General features: G+C 38.6%; 2 protein-coding genes across 7 annotated transcripts in view; one reads left to right on the plus strand and one right to left on the minus strand.

Annotated features, from left to right (window-relative positions):
* Positions 1-3,831, plus strand: part of COL4A6 (collagen type IV alpha 6 chain) — a 191,993-nt gene extending 188,162 nt beyond the window's left edge. For all 3 annotated transcript variants that reach the window (XM_073361233.2, XM_073361232.2, XM_073361234.2), the window contains one exon: positions 679-3,831. In XM_073361233.2, coding sequence (XP_073217334.1) covers positions 679-939 — 261 coding nt within the window. In that variant the 3' untranslated portion in view covers positions 940-3,831. The remainder of the gene's footprint in view (positions 1-678) is intronic.
* Positions 2,518-21,630, minus strand: ATG4A (autophagy related 4A cysteine peptidase). 4 transcript variants are annotated; one of them, XM_073361235.2, is made up of 13 exons: positions 21,546-21,630; positions 18,344-18,454; positions 16,986-17,057; positions 15,144-15,242; positions 13,725-13,826; positions 13,123-13,195; positions 10,370-10,449; positions 9,674-9,861; positions 9,477-9,555; positions 8,205-8,350; positions 6,951-7,007; positions 4,975-5,086; positions 2,518-4,692 (listed from the first exon to the last, which is right to left on the minus strand). In XM_073361235.2, exons 1-13 carry the CDS (start codon positions 21,553-21,555, stop codon positions 4,628-4,630), a joined length of 1,194 nt encoding a protein of 397 aa, XP_073217336.2. In that variant the 5' UTR covers positions 21,556-21,630; the 3' UTR covers positions 2,518-4,627. The 4 variants fall into 4 exon arrangements, with proteins under 4 accessions (XP_073217336.2, XP_073217338.2, XP_073217339.2 ...); XM_073361236.2 differs by having other exon boundaries at positions 4,622-4,692; positions 4,920-5,086; XM_073361237.2 differs by lacking the exon at positions 15,144-15,242.
* Between the last annotated feature and the right edge of the window lie 14 nt (positions 21,631-21,644).

Here is a 21,644-nt window from a genome sequence, read left to right on the forward strand (position 1 = left end):
AAGAGACTAGTGGCCCGTAAGAACTGATTCCTTTAAACCTCAAAACAGCTAATTAACTATAGAGAGACAGGGTCGGTGAGGTAATATCTTTTACTGGATCAACTTCTCTTGGTGAGAGAGAAAACTTTTGAGCTTACGCTGAGCTCTCCTTCAGCTCTTCCCAGACCTCTAAGCCCGAAGGCTTGTCTTTCTCACCACCAGCAGTTGAGCTAATAAAAGATATTATCTCACCCACCTTGTGTCTCTAATATCCTGGGACCAACATGGCTACAACACTGCAATTAAACTATAGCACAGACATAACCCCTTCTTCTCCCTGCTGTATGGCTTTTTCCAGAACGTTCTACAATGAGATTTCCTGGTAGCTCATTAAAGTGTGATTGCAAAGTGATTCTAAAAATAGCACTGTGATTCTTTATTGTTTCTCAGTTTTCAAATTTCCTCACTTCGTAAGTGAAAAGCTGCTTTTTATATTACCAGAATCCTATATTCAACCCAGGGTTTGCATTCTTGTGCTTTCCCCCATAACCCTTATCCAAGTGACATGTAGCTACAGGTGTCCTGGAGGAGCAATTTAGATTTCCCCGTTTTGTTCATGGCAACATGTAGTCCGGGAGTCCCCGGGTAACTGCCTATTTCCTTCTTTGGAACTCAATTAAATGACCATATTCATTCTAGCACACTGCAGCTGGCGCGGAAGGTGGAGGTCAGTCCCTTGTCTCACCCGGCTCTTGCCTCGAGGATTTCCGTGCTACTCCTTTCATTGAATGCAATGGTGCCAGAGGAACCTGCCATTACTTTGCAAACAAATACAGCTTCTGGCTGACCACAGTCGAACGCACGCAGCAGTTTGTCGGTGCTCCTCCCTCAGAAACTCTGAAAGCAGGACAGCTCCGAACCCGAGTCAGCCGTTGCCAAGTGTGCATGAAGAACTTGTAGCAAAAACAACCCAAACAAATAAAACTTTGCTACCTAAGAGTTTAAACCTCATTCATTGGAAGAACTATAAGCACATACACCCACCCATTCTGCTGGTGGTTTGTGGATAAGTTACAACAGCCAGAACACTACTGAAATTATGTTTTAGATCCATAAGAAACATAGCTCCACACAGAAGGAAGGAGGGACAGACTAATCTCTGAAACCTCTGACTGTTTTGTGGAACATGGTGCTACACTTTTTCTTTCATGTTTGTTTTCCTATTCATGGCTACCTCAGAAAGTCTCTGAGCCTTTCTCATTCACATTGCAGAGTGACAATATTATATTATACAATATTATAATAAAGCACTCCATATTATATCACCCATCCGTTTGATGCACTCATCTATAGCCAATGATAGATTTTCTTAAACAAGTTTGTGCTTCACAGATTAGTTGTCTTTGCAGAAAGCATTTGGCATGGCCTAGGGCAATACACATTGATTAGATGAGAAAATATGTAATGAAATGGATTTTCAGTTGGAAAGGAACTTAACTCTAAACTAATTAAAACAAATCACTGCAGCAGAGGTGCTCAGAGTATTAAGCATTAGATACTGAGAACTGGCTTCCCTGGGAAGTTCTTACTTAAAGATGAGCTTGTTTTGTTTTGCTTTTTAAAGGAATTGGCATAATCTTTGGTTTCAGTGATGCACGAGCAACTTGGAGCCAAATTCAGACCAGCTGTAACTGATTTTGCATTCCCTCTCCATGAAAAATTTGGATTTCTACCTGGACTTAAAGCCATTTTCATTATTCAGCACAGCTTTATCACTATTGAAATGTGTTCTATGTAAGCACACAGTTCAAGATTTGTTGTTACCCTTTTGCACCCTAGCAATTTGTGACCTCCAGAATAATTTCATTAGTATGTACATATGAAATCATCTTTCCGAGGTAGCCTTGGAACAGTTTTTTTTGTAAGTATTCAATTTGTGTATATTTTAAAATGTAGAAGCCTTATTATTTAGCATTCAAGTTTATGGAAACATAGAAGCAAGCAGTTGTTGGATGTACATTTTTTTACTGCTAAAATCACCTGTTTTGTATTCTTCATCCACTGGGCTTTATTTCTACTAGTTAAAAAACATTACTGTATTTCTAATGCACTGTTAAATATTCACACAATTCCTTCAGGTTATAATTACAATCAGTGGTTTTCAGACTATATGGGAAAATAGAAATTAAGAGAAAGCCATAAATACAATATGTCTATGCTGAGAACTAATTAAGGCTAAAGTTATTAATTTCAGCTTCTTTCTACAGTGAGGTTGACAACACCATTGGTATCAGCGTTTTTAGAGGATTTGAAGCGAGGGCCTTGTAAATTCCAAATCTTTTTTTTTTTTTTAATTGAAAGACAAAACTACAGAAAAATGTGTGTTTTAGTTGGGACTGCTCTGATAAATCACATGGTATTTAAAATGGGGATTCAGTGAATGCTTAGGTATGAGACTTTGAAATTCACTTTCTGCGAATATTGTGGTCAGTAAAACTCAAATCGCTCCAGTGTTTGTTTTAAAAATTTGAGCAAATATTTGTGGAAAACATTTTTATTTATCACCCATTCTACTCATTAGGTGCCAGCAATAGAAGCATCAGAGCACCAGTTTATTTGTTTGGATGTTGAGGGGAGGGTGGGGAAAAGGGGATTCTGCTCTAGATGTACATGACTGAAATACACAAGTCTTTTCAGGAGCAGGGTCTATGTAATTGTTTTGCTTTATGCGCCATGAGTAATCTCATTGCTTTCAGCGACAGACCTTCCATTGACTTCAGTAGGGCCAGGATTTCACCCCGCTGGGTACTGTTAAGCACGAACATGTCTTTGCAAGATCAGGGCCACAGTCTATGATCTTCTTCCACTCCTGGCTCCAGAGCTTCTTCCAGTCAACCCTGTATTTACCCCCTCTCCTTCCAGTTGCTACCCAAGACACTTTTCCACGAGGCCTGTAAACTTCAGATTTACCCTCTGAGTTGTGTTTACATAATGAAAGATAACAGGAGGGCAATTAAAAAAAAAAAAAAAAGGATGGACTGAGCAGGACATATGCCTAGCTTCATTGCTCAGTCATCTAATGGGTACGTCCCTTTTCTGGGTAGAAGTCAGTCATCCTTTAGAATGTCAGCTTTTAAGAGCAGGGGCTGCATTTTCATTTTTGTCTGGAAGGCACCAAGCACCACTATGGTCTTAAATGAATACTAGAAAAACAGCGTGGGGTGGCATCTCCTTTTGTTAATGTTCAGTTTCCAAACTGTGGTTAATAAAGGCAAACAAGACATTAACTATTGGTCTGGGTAATTATTTTTGTTCAAAAGTCATGTTTTCCCATTCAGATGCTGAGCATCAGCATCTCGCTTCACTTGGGTTTTGCAAGTACTCAGCACATCTCCCAATTAGGCCCAGTATTCTCATCTATTTGTGAAGAAAAAATGAAAATCTCCCAATTTCAAACTGCACTATCATACCAGGCCTCATCCAGATGGGAACTGTGTTTTTAGGAAACATAAAATGTGACTCAAGAATTCATTAAAAGCCCTTGTACTCAGTGAGGGCTTGATATTTCTGAACCATTGTTCTCAGAGCTACTAGAGATATCCTCAATTTAAATAAACATCCAACCACATAACTCTGTTAGGGACTTGTATATCTAAGGTACTTTTACCAAAATAGTCTTGATAAGGTAACAAGGCAGAATTAGGGACCTTAAATAATTTGTGTGTATCATCAGTTTGGGATAATTTTTTGTTTTATATTTACGGTCTGTGCAAAGAGCAAATTCACAAACTATAGCAAGTAGCCTATGAAATGCTTAAGAAATTTATTAGATGCACAGATAAAGTGCTGTTACAGAGAAACTTGTGTAAATAAATCTATTTTAAAATAAATAAGATACAGTTAAAACAAACCACCTTTGACTTCTTGTTTTAACAAAAATCATCAACCTAAGTTTTAAGTTCAAGGTGAAATATGTCATACCTATAGCAGTGATCGTGATCTATATCAACTAATTGAGTCTCCTGTTTGTTTTAGGTCTCCCAGAAACAGGAAGGCTATTCCAAATTTATACATTAGACATAGTTCCTTTTACAGAAACATTGTTGTAATAAAAAGTGTGGTTGCTCAAATATATGTTAAAATATTTAACAAAGAAACAATTTTCTCCTGATCCAGTTGATCTTTTAAACAAGATGATGAATTTATTCCTATGATGCAGCCACAGGAGGGAACAGAAGTAAACATCCTCCCTTAACTCAACACCATTTTGCTTTCTTTAAGGACTACACATTTGCATCCGAGAGCAAGAATATCCATTTGGGTCATCCCTTTCTTCAAAGGTAGAGCCCAGTGATATACCATAGTCTTTACTTTAATATACTGTTTTTGCCTTCATCTCAAAAGGTCCATTTGTCTTCAAATAGGATGCATGCTGGAAGCAGAGATTCCCTTTAAGTGTCTGACAATGGGATCTTTGCTTCTCTTTCCACCCAGGGAAAATCTTGTTAAACTGTCACTGTCTGAGTTTTGGGTGCTGCTATGGTTTTGTATTCTGTTGTCCATAATTTCAGGCACTTGTGGGCTAGAATGGCTGTTTCTCTAAAGTCAATGCAATATGTTCAACACAGAAGAATCACCATAGCTTCCTTCATACACTCAGGATTTCAAATTCTTCTTCCAACTCAAACAGTTTATCAGTAGATTCAATAAGTTCTGCCAACAAAAATGAAAACAATATGAACAGACATGCCTATTGCTTTTCACTTTGGAAGACTTTTTAGGGCAAGATATTTTGTATGCTGGAAATCACATTTAGCCTTTTGTAGATAAATCTGGTGTTCAAGTTGCTACCGGTATTAAAGACTGGATTAGCTAATCACATTGAGCATAAAAGACACTTAGCAAAGCATAGCTGCTCCAGCTGTGATTATTTCTCCTACCTGTAAATTGAGGAACATATTGCTGCACTATAGTCCACTCAAGTCAATACAGTACCTGCTCCTGATGTTGTCACTTCTGGTTTTGCTGGAGGTATGAAAGGAGGCCAATGGGCTGGATGATTTTGGACTAACTCAAACATCCGAAGACTCTGCTGCTTCAGAATCTCCTGAGGATAAAGCACTTTTTTTATTAAAAAATATATCATATTAATGGAAAGTCCAACAACAGATCTACTTGGCTACAAAACAGTTACAAGATGCAAAAAATAATAATAATAAATAAATTATGCCCATGTGAAATGGAATCCTGTTATACTCTTTGCAACCCTCATTAAAGGTCATCATTTTACAGATCTACATATAGTGAATTTCTTCGATCAGAAACATGCATGGAAGGTAGATCTCTCAAGCTCTACCACAGATTGTCAGTCATGTTATAATTAGCTCTGATACACACACACAAACTATCATTTTTGTTTATGTGCAGCAAAGTGGCACTAAGAGCATGAAATAGTTTCCTACCTTTGAAAGTACCAAAGAAATTACTCTTAATTAGATCCTTACTAAGTGCACCGTCGGGTGATAGGAGCAGAGGACAAACACAGCAGCTCCACAAAGTAATGGATTTTGAAGGACAACTTTTGATCTGAGATGATCTGATTTGATCTGTTATTACTAAAACAAAGTTCCACTGTACCTCAAATCTGGTGAATTACTTCTAACCTGTTTTTTTTAAATGGGTTTGCAAACTGCCTTCCTGAGGAAACCATCAACTGGTTTTAGGAATAAATATTTTCTGGAGTTTGAAGTCACTGGGCCCTCAGCCTACTATTACTTCCCACAATAAGTTACTACTAGGGCTACTAGGATGATCCAAGGAATGGAAAACCTGTCTTATGAAAGGAGTCCCAAAGAGCTTGGCTTGTTTAGCCTAACCAAAGAAGGCTGAGGGGAGATATGATTGCTCTCTATAAATATATCAGAGGGATAAATACCAGGGAGGGAGAGGAATTATTTAAGCTCAGTACCAATGTGGACACAAGAACAAATGGATATAAACTGGCCACCAGGAAGTTTAGACTTGAAATTAGACAAAGGTTTCTAACTATCAGAGGAGTGAAGTTCTGGAACAGCTTTCCAAGGGGAGCAGTGGGGGCAAAAGACATAGCTGGCTTCAAGACTAAGTTTGATAAGTTTATGGAGGGGATGGTATGATAGGATAGCCTTAGAGTCTATAAGTTGAGACCAGAGGTGAAAGTAAGTCGATATTGTCTGGTATGGCGTACTGGTAAGAAAAGCCGACAGTACTGGCAGGGCTACTGATGGGGCGGGGGCAAAAGGGGCAGTGGCTCCGGGCCCTTTAAATGGCCGGAGAACCAGGCGGCGCAAGTTTGGCCCCAGGCCCTTCCGCCTGAGGCCCCGCCTCTTCCGGAGCCCAGAGCCGCCCCCCCACACCCAGGACCCCAGCTGCCCTGCATACTGGTAAGTCCAGTAAGTTACTTTCACCCCTGGTTGAGCCCATGCACAATGTGAGCATTGTCCTGCAAGGGGCCAAGAACTGTCTGTAGGGTGCACAACACACTCAGCTCCTATGACTTAAAGGGATCCAGCCTCTCACAGAATCAGGCCTCAGAGACTCAGTATAGCGAGTTTTAATTATAAGGCATAGGATATTTAATAATACATCACTATTAAACAGCAATAGGAAGTCTCAGGAAAGGAACTAGCCAAGACAGAGCCCAAACCATTGGTCATTCAGTAAGAATTGGCTTTTTAAAATAATGTGTGTTTTTACCAGCTAACTAGATTACTTTAGATATTTTTACACCCATTTTCCAAACGCTAGGGGATCCTGGTTTTCAAAGTGCTATATAATCTTTGCTTAGCACTTCAACAGCATTTCTCTTTCCTTATATATTCTTCTATAACTCATTTAGCAACTGTACACTGACAGATATTTACGGGGAGTTTTCATTTACATTTTTGTTGGTAAAATATGCAGATCAAATTCAAAGAATACTCCATTGTTACCTTTTGTACAAGACTACACCAGTTATCAAAGTCTTTTTCTTCTTTACAAAAGAAGCCCTGAAGGGGGGAAAAACACAGATAATTTTTCCTCTGCAAGTTACATGCAATATTAGCAAATAAGGCAGAATAAAGCCACTGTTTTGCAGTAGCACATACGATCATCATGCGTAAGACCCAAAATATGTATCAGACTAAGGGCCAGATCCTGAACTAGAGTAAAATGAACAGCACAGGGAAAAAAAGTTGAAAAAACAAGGAACTGACATGACATCTGCCACTCATCATACTGAATGCTCTGCTCTTTTCCCCCTCTCCTGTTCATCTGTCTTATCTATTTAGATTAAAAAATCTTAAGGGCAATGACTGTATTATTATATGTTTGTACAGTGCCTAAAGCAAATCTCGATTTGAGGCCCGTAGGCTCTACCGGAATTCAAATAATAATAATTGCAGCTCCACTGAAATCAATAGGACCGTACCAATTTACCACATTTGTGCATCTGGCTGCAAGTTTAACGTGCCACCGGGGATGAACATCCATATATATGACACTTCCAAGAATGGCTGTACTGTGAATATCAGACTCTTGGTTCTATTACTGAATGGACTGGTTGGTTGTGCTTTTTCAGGGTTTGAGCATTTCCATAGTTAAATGTTACTAAAAGCAGATACTTTCCCGCTAAAAGTGATATTATTAATAACATATGTTTACATCATCTTTCATTCAGGAACTCAAAACACTTTACAAACATTGGGCCAATTCTCATCTTATAGAGAGGAGGAGAATGAAGAGTAACCTTACTGATGTCAATAGGGCATGTAACTGGAATGAGATCAGAATTAGAGTCATGAAGCATTGTAAATATCCCTGTAAAGTATCCTAGACTGTAACTACTACTAGTTTGGTAAACTGAGGCGTGAGGGAGAGAAAGTAACTTGCACAGAACCCAGGAATTCTGATTAAATTCCCTGCTTCAACCACTGCACTACAATAGCTCTGCAAAAAGTGGAGGCTTCTCTATTACCAAAAATAATTAGCCACCCCCATTCAAATATCCAGTTTCCTTCTGGAGGTAACAATGTAATCTCAGCAAAATTACTGTATAATTTACCCGTGAAGATAAAGTCTATATTTGTGAAAAAAATTTTGTAGTTATTCATGACTCTGCTCAAGCAAATGCACAACTACCCTTATCAGTACTTATGAGCAGTTTTGTAATAGAAGTTCATGCTACATTTCTTCCTGACACTTACTAATGCTACGGAGGGATCCAAATTCATGATCTTCATTCGATGTGGGGCCTGCTGACAATGGAAGCTCTGGTCATCAACCATACCGTTTTCCTCCAAATCTACAAAAATCTGAGTGGTGTGAGGATCTAAATAGATCAGCTGGTTTCCTGTGCAGGTAAAATATATTTAATCAAATTTAATAGTTTGTAATAGCACTGAAGCTGGACTTGTAAGATAGAATTTCAATCATCATCATGATTAAGATTGATTAGACTTTTGCTAGCTGTGTGTTCTGAAAATGGAAAATTCAGGAAGAGCAATGCATTGTGGCACCATATCTGGTATTGCTTACTATGGTGATCTGTAGTGGTTTGAGCATTGGCCTGCTAAACCCAGGGTTGTGAGTTCAATCCTTGAGGGGGCCATTTGGGATCTGGGGCAAAAACTGGGGATTGGTCCTGCTTTGAGCAGGGGGTTGGACTAGATGACCTCCTGAGGTCCCTTCCAACCGTGGTATTCTATGACCCTTATATTTTCCTCTATTTCCTAGATCTAACATAACATTTAAAACTTTTAAAATGTAAATTCTGCCATTCTACAGGTCACAGGATGACCACTCAGTTAGGCGTTCAACATTGTTTCATATTAGATTTGCTGAGAGATTGAAATAATGAGGTCTGAATAAAAATACCACAGGTTTTATAGAAAAATGGACTGATAGGTCATAAATAGAGAGCAATTATTCATAACAAATCAAATGGGGTGAAGTTTCAAAAAACGAGTCTAGCACTGTAACTGACAAAGGAAAGGCAAGTGATAAAATACATTGATGCAAGGCTAGCATTAAAAGACAGCAAGATCTAGTGAAGTTAGAGAAATGAGCAGAAATTTTAAAAAATGAGCTTTAATCAGGGAAAATGCTGAGTTATACCATTTGGAGAAAAATGTGAAGCAAAAGAATAAAATGTAAGACTACAGATTAGGAAACAATACAGGACTACATACTAGTGACATCTGTCTAATAGATTTGCCAAATACTATTCAACTAGCCTTTCATATCACATTACTCTTGCTGATGCTACTTATTTCTATACCCAACTTCACTCTACCTTTCCTATAAAAGATCATAGTGTATTATTCTGGAGTTATCTAATTATCTGTTTCTCCTATTCCCCTTCTCTCTTTCCTTAACTACATTTCCAAGCAGCTTCAGTTTTAAATTTCCTGATGTTTCTTCAGACCAGGCCCAGTTCCTTAGCCCATCAACTTATCTGTAATTAATTTTTTCCTTACCTAAAAATCCTACGAAATAGTACGCATTATTTGGTTTCCCTCCTAATGCCCCCAAAGACTGTGGCATCTTAAAACATTCCTAGAGATTCAAAGGGGAAAAATGAAATTTTAGTTGTCCTGTATATTTGTATCACAGAGATCTAAACTGTTTGTAAATGACATGCAGCATAACAATCATTTCAGGGACAGTGACTTACTTTAAAAGCATCAATATAAATCGGATTGATGTGATTTATCCCTAGTCGTAGAGGTATAATGAGCAAGAGAGGTTTCCAGCCTGAGCAAAACACTGCTGTGTTCTTGTTTTGACTTAGAGCACTTCTGTGGGAGAGTGTGCTGCCACGTACAGCAGTGCTGCTCTGAGGAGGGGACCAACACATTTTCTCTGTGGGAGCAAGGAGGAGAGACTTGTCAAGTCACTAAGGACTATATTATAAATGTTTCAAATGAATGGAAAATTAAGATGCTTTTTCAGAAATCTTTCTTACAGAAGGTCCCAGATGTTAAGGAGGATAGTGTGTACGTTGTGGCTGTATAATTACAAGTAATTGTAGTAGGCACAGACTAGGGCGCTGGGTTACAAGAAGATGTTAGGGCTCAGGTCGATGACTAGGAGATGATAATTTACTAGATGAAGGTATATTTAACCACACATGTAGCACCGTAAGCTTTCTCGGGTCAAGATACCTCTTGCTAGAGGAGGGGGTAACAAAGTGATGCACAGTATTAGGTATCCCAAGACCTCACTCACTTACACACACACCCACCCACCTTATTTCTCAGCTAGGGTAATAATTAAGGGCCAAAATGCATTTTGTTTATTGACTATATTTTCTTAGGGTACTTGGGCAAATAAACTCTAGTTAAAGTGAGAACCAGTGTTTGTAACTTACTGATGTCTTCAATGACCACGGTATTGTCCATAGATACATAAACAGCTAAGGAATTCCATTCATCAAATAAAGCAAGCTTTCTGGAAAACATTAAGGTAGAAATTAGTGAAAAACTGCATTGTCATTCAGAAGCCAAAACTGTAGCTTGGCACTCAGTGATATTAGATGGATTTTGAATAAATATATAAATAATTGCTTATCGAAAACAGCATTCATTGTATTTTTTTATTAGTCAAAGTATAATTATGATGTAGAAGAGAATGCAGAGATAGCATGAAGGTGAAATAACTTGTGTGAAAAAAGTCTTGGCTTATTCCCAATAGCAAAGCAATCAAACTCAACAACCTCGATACTTTATTATTATTTTTATTATTTGTGTTACAGTCACACCTAGGAGCCCCAGTCATGGCCCAGGACCCCATTGTGTTAGGCGCTGTTTAACACAGAACAAAGACAGTCCCTGCCCCAAAGAGCTTACAAACCACTCATGCATGTGTGTAACTTTATGCATGAGTAGTTCTACAGAGCTCAGTGAGACTACTGATGTGCATAAGTGTTGGTAGGATCAGGCCATAAATCTGCCATAAAGCTCGGCCCCAACCAAGTGAAGTCACAGACACTATGCTGGGTCTGCTATACTATTTTTATGTAGTTCAAAAGAACATCCTTAAATGAATATACTGCCTTACAGCTCTGTAAACCGCTATGTAGGTTTCATTGTTAAATTCTAGTTAAAGCAACTAAAATTAAATATATTTTGTAAGGCTCTCAAGTGATTAAAAAAATTAATCGTGATTAATTGCACTGTTAATAATAGAATACCATTTATTTAAATATTTTTGGACGTTTTCTACATTTTCAAATATATTGATTTCAATTACAACACAGAATATAAAGTGTACAGTGCTCACTTTATTTTTGATTACAAGTATTTGCACTGTAAAAAAAAGGAAGAAATAGTATTTTTCAATTCACCTAATACAAGTATTGTAATGCAATCTCTTTATCATGAAAATTGAACTTACAAATGTAGAATTATGTACCAAAAAACCTTCATTCAAAAAAAAAAAAACAACAATGTAAAACTTTAGAGTCTGCAAGTCCACTCAGTAGTACTTCTTTTCAGCAAATCACTCAGACAAAAAAGTTTGTTTACATTTGCAGGAGATAATACTGTCCGCTTCTTGTTTACAATGTCACCTGAAAGTGAGAAAAGGTGTTCTCATAGCACTGTTGTAGCCAACGTAGCAAGATACTTACGTGCCAGATGTGCTAGAGATTCACATGTCCCTTCATGCTTCAACCACCATTACAGAAGACATGCGTCCATGCTGATGACGGGTTCTGCTCAATAACAATCCAAAGCACGTTCATTTTTATTATCTGAGTCAGATGCCACCAGCAGAGGGTTGATTTTCTTTTTTGGTGGTTCAAGTTCTGTAGTCTCCACATCAGAATGTTGCTCTTTTAAGACTTCTGAATGCAAACCCCACACCTCATCCCACTCAGATTTTGGAAGGCACTTCAGAGTCTTAAATCTTGGATCGAGTGCTGTAGCTATCTTTAGAAATCTCACATTGGTGCCTTCTTTGCATTTTGTCAAATCTGCAGTGAAAGTGTTCTTAAAATGAACATGTGCTGGGTCATCATCCAAGACTGCTATAACAGGAAATATATGGCAGAATGCGGGTAAAACAGAGCAGGGGACATACAGTTCTGCCCCAAGGAGTTCAGTCAGGAATTTAATTAATGCTTATTTTTTTAATGAGCGTTATCAGCATGGACGCATGTCCTGTGGAATGGTGGCCAAAGCATGAAGGGGAATATGAATGTTTTACATATCTGGCACGTAAATACCTTGCAATGTCAGCTACAAAAGTACCATGCAAATGCCTATTCTCACTTTCTGGTGAAAGTGTAAATAAGAAGAGAGCGGCATTATCTCCCTTGAACGTAAACAAACTTGTTTGTCTTAGTGATTAGCTGAACAAGAAGTAGGACTGAGTAGACTTGTAAGCTCTGAAGTTTTACAGTGTTTTGTTTGAGTGCAATCATGTAAAACAAAAAAATCTACATTTGTAGATTGCACTACGTACTTGTATGAGGTGAACTGAAAAATCCTGCTTCTTTTGTTTATCATTTTTACAGTGCAAATATTTGTAAGCAAAAATATACACTTTGATTTCAATTACAACACAGAATACAATATATGAGAAAATGTAGAAAAACATCAAAAATATTTAATAAATTTCAATTGATAGTCTATTGTTTAACAGAGCATTTAAAACTACGATTAATCACGATTAATTTTTATCGCAATTAATTTTTTTAGTTAATCATGTGAGTTAACTGCAATTAATCGACAGCCCTAATAATTTGTTTTATCACTCTATACTGTCAGCATAAATAAATGTAACCTACTTATAAAACATGATTTTTTTCATATAAAACTTTTGTAGAAGAAATGCATTATTTTTCTTACGTATCTCACATTTGATTTAGAGACAGTCCTACCTATGCCCTTGTCAGACATGGACAAGTCTTGTGACCTCTGACTCAAATAATCCTTGTATATAATTGACTAAAAGCAGGACCTCAGTTTAGAGAATACATGGGTTTAAGCCAACGCTGCCAAACTTTACATTGTTTCAAAATCCAGAACTGGAGGTCATCACTCTTAGACAGCTATGCTGCATCTGAATTGAAATATTCAGGGTAAGTACATTCTAAATACGTATGTATGTTTTGCTTACTTTAGCACTTGTGCAACTGTATTTGGTCCAAACCATTCTCCAATCGACTTCCCCTCTCCTACACCCATCTGTGCTGTTTTTATTAGAAACAAAACACATACAAAAGAGCACAAATATCAGGTGACGACGTATTAAATGGCACATCCTATTGATATTTTGTTGCACGCATTCTAAGACTATTGTAAAATATTTACATATAATCAGATTATTGATATACTATCTATTCTCTTTTTACAACTGCAATGAAGATTAGTTTCTGTAATTGAAAAGAAGCCTCTGAGCTGCATTCTGACACACTGGTCCATAGATGGTAGTGAGGGGTGCCAGTAAAGAGAATCTATGTTGGTAAGCACTAATTTATTATTATTAAAGTCTGGTCCCTAATAGTCACATATTTTATCCAGAGCTAGTTGTTATTTCTATTGTACATGCTGGATTTAGACCTCAGTATACATTTGGATGCATTAAATCTTCTACATATACACTTATCCACTTTGTCTCCACAATCCTCCTTTTGTTTTGTGACTATATATTTTAAAATTAATACATCTTAAACACATTAGCAACTTGAGGCATAAAAAGCTGATGATACCTGCCCTTACCCATTTGGTGGATAGAATAACAGCAATCTTTTCTGTCTATGAAGCATCGCAAGATCTTGTGATATTCTTCAGGTTGTTTTTTGTGTCTCTCCCAATGCCAATCTTACAGGGAAGAAGTTATATAGATTAACTAACATACTCCAAACGCTATCTAGCATTTCATACTACACAATCATGAGCGGCGCTTCCCCCCCCAATTTACACCAAAGGGCAACAACTCTTTAGAGGCAGCATCAGGAGATTATTTAATTTAATAGAGAAAAGGTCATGAAGATTCCACTGAATGCATCCGATGAAGTGAGCTGTAGCTCACAAAAGCTTATGCGCAAATAAATTTGTTAGTCTCAGGTGCCACAAGTCCTCCTTTTCTTTTTGCAAAATAATAGTGTCAGCTTCTCTCAATAGGAAGACGTGTGTTCTGTCACAAAAAAGGTGCTGAATTTATTCCTGAATGCAAAAAAAAAAAAAGGAAGAGATTGCTTTTCTAAAATACAACAACATGAACGAAGAATGTTTGAACAAAAATCTTGACAGTCAGAAGGAGACCGTAAGAACTTGTCTACACATTTTTTGTACCACTTCACTGTATCAGTTTAGAAACAGATATAGTTAAAAGTGGCACACTCTTTACTGTGGACTAAGTTACATCAGTATATAGGTGTCCACAGTAGGGTCTGTACCCATTTAACTATATTGGTATAAACTCACATCTCTAACCAAAACAGCTGAATCGATACAAGAGCTCTATGAATATTAGGCCTAAGATTACTCTGGTTGTGATCCTGAAATACTCATACAGGTGTTTGGGTCCACACTTAGTGAATTCCGTTGCAGGATTGGGGCCTTAGGGTGGAGGTAGGGAAGCTATCTGCATATTTGCCTGTAATTTGCAGTATTGTTGTAGCCACGTTGGTCCCAGGATATTAGAGCAACAATGTGGGTGTGGTCATATCTTTTATTGGACCAAGCTATCAAGCTACAGAGAACTCTTCTTCATTTTGCCTATAAAGCAATTAGTACAATTTGGGCACCACAATTAACAATTAACAACACAACAGGAAATCAGTCAGGCGGCCGCAGTTTCCACCCAGGCACCAGCTTCGTTATTTGTCATGCAAAGCTCTATTAAATAATAAAGACAGGAGTCCAACTTGGTAAACCCTTTGTTCTTATTTTTCTGCTTAACCACCAAAACAATTCACCCCTAGTGGGTCAGAATGAAACACTAACAATTTCCTCTTGTCTGGAGACATCATTTACTAGTAATTTCTGCCAATCATTCTGAAGAGACTTTCACTAGTTACTGTAGCACTACATCTCTCAGCTGATGTCTATTGTACTGGGCTTTCACACCAACATTAAATGCCACCCAAACAGCACAGAGCCTCCTAAAATTTCACAAAGTAACAGTATGCTCACCCCTTCCTAAATGCCTGCAAATCAGAGCCTGTGCCAGCATCATCTGTCCACATCGCAGCATGCATCCCCAGCCAGTATCGGATGAAGGGCCTGTGCCTCCTATTAACAAGAATTATTACAATTAATATGGGTTCTTGACTGAAATTAGCACCACAAAAATCTAATTGTTGAAATCTAGGTAGTCAAGAAAAAAGTTTGGCTCTTTAACAAGCATACTGTGGATGAAGAGAAACAGAAAGAAAGATTTTTATCACCAGTCTGGCTTCTAAATAAGTGTTCAGGATCTGCCAAGCAGATCTGTGTGGAAACCAGTACTGATACAGCTCAGTAGAAGCAGAATTCTTTGTTGATGCAAGACAAAAGCAAAGAAGCAACCATGTAAAGCTGTTTACCAAACTGTGCCAAATTCAAGGATAAAATGTACAAGCCTATATGCAGGACTCTGTACACTGTGCTAAGCCAGACCTAAACTCTGCAGTGAGGCCCTATGAGCACTATGAAACCGAAACAAAAATGGAGGTGTAGGCAGCAGACCTAATGGAATTCAATATGGAAAGAGTAATGCAATCAGTACAGTAACCTCCAAATTTTAATATTACATGATAACCCTCATTTTCAGTTTGCAATATACTAAAAGTATATATGTGTGATATATATAAGTGTATGTGTGTGTATATATAAGTAAATACGCTGTATAAGCTTTGAGGGTTTGACACTGGAGGTTTTAGCATTTGGGTAGGAAGCAAATACAGATTTTGGCATCTGGTGAAACACTGGACACAGTTTGGGTCTGTGGAGCTAAGAGCACTGGTTGGATGTAGTGAAATAATGAGAACCTATTAAGATTATTAGGAAAGGTCACACCTCTCCAAGCTATTGCTTCAAACCGTCTGCAGATTCAGGAAGACAATATTTTCTATTTGTTTATGTTTTAAGGCTGTCTTCACAATCATGAGGGCTAGAAAGATAAATCAGTTTAAACTAAACGCTTAGATTCTTAAGCAAAGCTCTGCATCTAGAAGTGGATTCTACGGTAAATTCCAAGAGTTTCCTTTATTTGTTTCTATTTAATTTAGTGCTTGAGAAAGATGCTAAGCTGACTGTCCTGGAAATCTATCAGAAGAACAGGCAGAGCATGGACAGTGACAATGAAAGCATTTTTGATGCTGTTCCATCAATCTATCTCAACCCTGCAGTAGAAAAACTACCTCGAGTGGTGAATGGTACTTACTCTCTAGCAAGATTGCCAGTAGTGTTGTCAATCATGCCAATTGTGGTGGTGGTTTTTTCAATCGTGGCAGAGACCATGAAATAACAGGTTTGGGACTCTACCCACCTGAGCTAGATTTGAATTGGCAACCTAAAGGTAAAAGCTCTGTATCCCATTACCAATCCCATAACTTATCCAGTCCAAACATTTATTTGGGTGATGATTTGGGAAATTAATTTAATTCAACCAGAAAATTTAAGTAGGCTTTTTAATTCCTTTAATGTGAAGTCATTTTTAGTGTGTGAATAAACAGGTTAAAAACATATTTCTTGCACAACAGATCTACTGTGCATTCCCCATTCATCTGAGAAACATTCACAAGTTATTTCCACTGCTAGTATAAACACAAGGACCAAATTTTCTACTGGTGTAAGTGAGCACAGCTTTCAGTACTAGCGAATCTGGCCCATTATTTCCTTTTTGTTTTCAGGAGTAAAACTCATACCTCTAAGTCCTCTAATAATTTAGGAATCAGTAAGTTCATATACAATTATTTGACTCCTCCCACAATTTTAATTTCCAACAAGACAATAATACAGAAAAATTGGGCTGTTCACCCTAAAGATACCCACCAATTGGTGAAAATTTTCTTCTATATGTAAACCACAGACGAGCACTTATATCCAACAATAATTTAGATTTGTCTGGAATTAAAAAACAAAGCCATATTAAACTACTAACTCCTAACTGCAAAGATCATTTGGCATTAACAAAACATATAGGATATACAGGAGATGTCTATTTACTTTCAGATACAAAAATAACGTATCACTTTTAATATTCAGAGCACTTTATATATACAAACTAAACAAAGTCTATTGGGAAAGTGTGAAGCAATTATTAGCCATCAAAGGTTAAGAGAGTAGCATTTCTGTTTTGAATAGCTACAATAAACTTGAACCAGCTACCACTATGCAGAACTATTCCTTCTGAACAAAATTACACACAGGACAAGAAACTTGGAGAATTTCTACTAATAGGGACCAATTTTGGTCTGAAGGAGGAAGGATGAGCCTAAGTGCATAGTCCTTTCTTCCTCCACTGAACCCTCTTCTGCATATAAAGGGACAAGACTTGCAGGGAGAAAAAGTGAAATGTCCACTTTCCATGGTATCTTCTCCCTCACACTTGCAAGGATTTCACCACCTTAGAGAATGTTAACCCTGAATACCGCAGGGATAGGTGGGAGCATGTCAATTTTTACTATTTAATTCTTAAAACCACCTTAACTTTCAGCTGAGAATATCATGCTTTAAGAAATTCATACATCCAGCATAGTGGATTTGTTGTTGTCTGAACTACTGTACAGACTTAATTTTCTGGTCTCCTGATGCAATGAATCAGCAATTAACAGTATTTACTTCATATTTTAAAATGCAATTTATCACTTCAGCATATGCTTCTGATTTACAAAATTACAAAGGATTTGTCTGATATTTGCTGCATCACCACGTCCAGTTTTAAAATGAGCTACAGTAGATACTCAGCTGCCTGCTCTTTTCTTATAGGAGAAACTTTAAAGGGTATTGTCAGGACTTTACTTTTTTTGGTGGGAAGATTCTGTGTAAAAAATGTTTTCTCCGTAACTGATAGATAATATCACAGATATTAAACATTCTTAAAAAGTCAATTATTTATTCCATGACATTTGATGACTAGAAATAACCCACCTAAAGTGAGACTAATCTGCAGGATAAGTGTGCCCTGTTTGCAGAAACTGTGACAGATGCTGTACTCCCTACTTCGGTAAACCTCCTGCCAGCTAATTTCATATTAGGGTGACCACCACTGTATACAGTTGGTCTGCTTTTTAGAAGTGAGTTTATTTTTGCTCTCAGAGATTTATGTAGTGATAATGTTATGAACACTGAGAAAATGTTGTGGCATATGAACTATGAAAGTTATAGCTGGATTTTCAGTATAAACATACCTGTCTTAAGGTGGTATTGCCTTCCCAAGATCCACACTGACCCATCTGTTTCTGGAAATTCTTCTAGGTATTCCGATAAGACAGTGGTCTGGTTTTCATACTTGGATAAAACTGAACAGGGATATAGAAAGTTAAAACTCCATTTTGCTCCCTTTGTTCTTTTTGGAGCACTTGGAGTTCTTATACTGCAGCTAGATCCAACCAGTGATCTAGTCCAGGGTTTTGGGGTTTTCTGACCAATACTTCATTCTGGCAGCAGCATTTACCCTGTTTTCCCTCAGCAATATGCACTGCCATTAAAATGGACAGTGTTCGTCGCAATTTTGTATATTAACTCTCCAGAAGCTCTGGGAGACACTATGGCTGGCACCTGGACCCTAGAGCCCAGGGAAGAAATCCTGGTGCTATAGAAGTATATGGGAGTTTTTGCCACTGACTTCAATGAGGTTAGGCTTTCACCCAAAGTCTAGATGAACAATTTAAGTCCCAGTCCTGGACTAAACACAGTTAACTTTAAGTACATGAACAGTTCTACTCATTTCAATGTCACTATTTTTGGTGGGAGGTTATGGAAATGAAGGAATAATTCTTCAGCTGTAAAGCTAAGCAATTGTTTTTATTTGCTTTGATTATTTTTTCTTTCAAATGACATATTTAAGAAATACACAATGAACTGATGTTTAAAAATTAAATCATATATATACACATGCTAAATATGTTTAAGTTGCATGTAATATTTATATTACTAAAGATTTATAGGCTCTACTCAGGATTACCCATTTTGCTAGGCACTGTACAAACACAGAAAAAGATACAGTCCCGGTCCCAGTGAGTTTACAATCTATGACCCAATCTTGAAAATACTTTTGCATGCAAGTAATCACAATGAATTTAAAAGGACTCCTCACATGTGTAAAGTTAATCATGTGTCTTTCTTTTCTAATTGCCATTAATAGCAACTATACACAACCACCTCTCTTGCTGTAAAATAATTTAATGTGCTTACACAATAGACTACAAAATACACTGGCTTAGAACAAAATGTCTACAGAAAAGATAAAGTTGACATTCTGGCCAACATTTTAGAACACTTAGTCCCATTTTAACTATTAGATAAATTAGGTCCAAAATGTAGGCTCTTTGTTGAAGAAAAAAGATTTTACCGCAACTAATAATAAATTTTTTCAAAATGTCAAACAAAAGTTTTGTACTATTTAAACATTTCTGAAAGTACTGAAATGTAAACAGCACCATTTGTTTAAGTGCCTGAAAATCAGAAGTCAGAACTGACTACTCAGAAAGTGAAACTGACCAAGTTTTACTGTTCAAGGTAAGCAGAGTGAACATTAAACAGCATAAAGAGTAAAAAATATTGACTGTTTTAAATTAATTTTAATAATATTAGGTAAATAACATACTTAAGGAAACATGCAGTTTTAAAAATATTATACTTTAGAATACCCTAGAGAGTTTCACACAAACCCTCCTCAGATTAGGGTATATTATCCAGAAAATTATCATTCAGGCATCAGCTATAATATTTTTCTATTCAACTTGTATAAATGATTGCTAGTTACTGTAAAACAGTGAACTTTAACTATAAGTAGTGTGTGTACACACACACACACCCCTGCTTCTACTGGAGCCAATGGGAAAAATCCAGGGCCATAATGAAGGATTCACTTAATACCAAGACATTTACATGCATAATCAAAATGATTTCTGATATCATAATCTATTGAATGCATATTGTATTGACACATTTTATTTATTCCATCCAGCTGGCAGTCACAACTGTCAAGGGATCAAGCTTCACTGCTGCAGAGAAGTTGATGTCAGCACTATGCTAAAAAGCTTGAATTAATATCCATGCAACAGTAGAGCAGACTTTTACACTATAAATCCGGGCCTAGATCCTGCAATTTAATAAGTGTAGTGACAGGATTTAGGTGAATTACATGCTTTGAATACTTCTAAATTTACCCAATAAACATATCTAAATATGACAACTGTACAAGTGGATTTACTCAGCTCTATTTTTTGTCCTAAGACTTCTATTAAGTGGACACCAACACCTAGTTTAGGCTTCATATTTAGGTTCTGTAAAGAAGTTTCACAAAAATGTAATACTGTACTGCATAACATAAAGTTATGCAGTAACTTTATGCAGTAACAAAACACAAAGTTTTGAATTTAACCATTCTACTGTAAGATTTTCAGTAAAGAACATCAGAAATGGAAATGTGAAACTGACAAGTGTGTTTTCATTGGTCCCCTGACTGAACTGCAAAAAGCAAACAGCATGGATGGAAACAAAATCAGCTCTGCACTTTTTAAGATGTTCTTAGTAACTGATCTAAGGAAACTCCGTGGTGTTTTTAATCAACGATATTTTCATCTGGCTGGACAACCAAGTTTGAGATGAGTCAAGACCGCTCAAGGATACACTGAAACCTGTTACCCACAGCCACCTGGCCCAAGAGCTAATCAGAGTTCAGTCCCAGGCGAGTTCCCCACGACCAGCTGCCCTGCATCAGGCAGGCACCTCAGGCCCTTTGGGGGCTGTCACTACTCGGTTTCGCTGCCTGGGGCGCTGCTGGGTTCACACAGATTTGCCGCTGGTCCCGGAGGTCCCAGCCTGAGGCTCTCGGAAGAGCCCTTACGGCAGGACTGACACACGGAGACTTCGCAACTCGCTTGTGTCACAGCGCCGGACCCGCACGGAACAGCGGCGGCGGCTGCTGCCATCTTCCTCTAGCGCAGCGGGCCCGCCAACTGCCCCCCGCCCAACCCCGCCAGCCTCTGCGGCGCGCCCCGCCCAGCCCGGGGAAGGCAGCCGGGGTCCCGGCCCAGCCGTGGCCGCCGGGCTCGAAGCTCGGCGGGCGGAGGATCGGGGCCCGGCGCTGCCCTCCCCGGGAGCTCGCCCGGCGGGCCGCGTCCCAGCACCGCGTCACCCCTGGGCTGTCACCGCCCGCGGCCCCCGCAACGCGCCCGGGCCTGGGGCTCCCGCCCGCGACCACCGCCCTGGGCCCGGATCTGAACCGCCCGCTACACCCGGCCCGCGCCCTAGGCCGGGCCCCCTCCCTGCTGTCCCGCCTGCCCCTGACTGCTCCCTTCCCGCCACTACCCCGCAGCGCCCCTTCCGCCGCCCAGCGAATCCCCCTCACTCGACCCCGCCGCGGCTCCCCCCGTCTCCCCTCACCGGACTCCATCCTCCCGCTGTCACCATCCTCCCAGCCGACACACAACAAGGCGGCGGCCGCGGAGCACGCTGGGAGTTGTAGTTCTGCGGTGGGGGGGG

The sequence above is a fragment of the Lepidochelys kempii genome, chromosome 9, assembly GCF_965140285.1.
Source record: "Lepidochelys kempii isolate rLepKem1 chromosome 9, rLepKem1.hap1, whole genome shotgun sequence".
Taxonomy (NCBI): Eukaryota; Metazoa; Chordata; order Testudines; family Cheloniidae; genus Lepidochelys; species Lepidochelys kempii.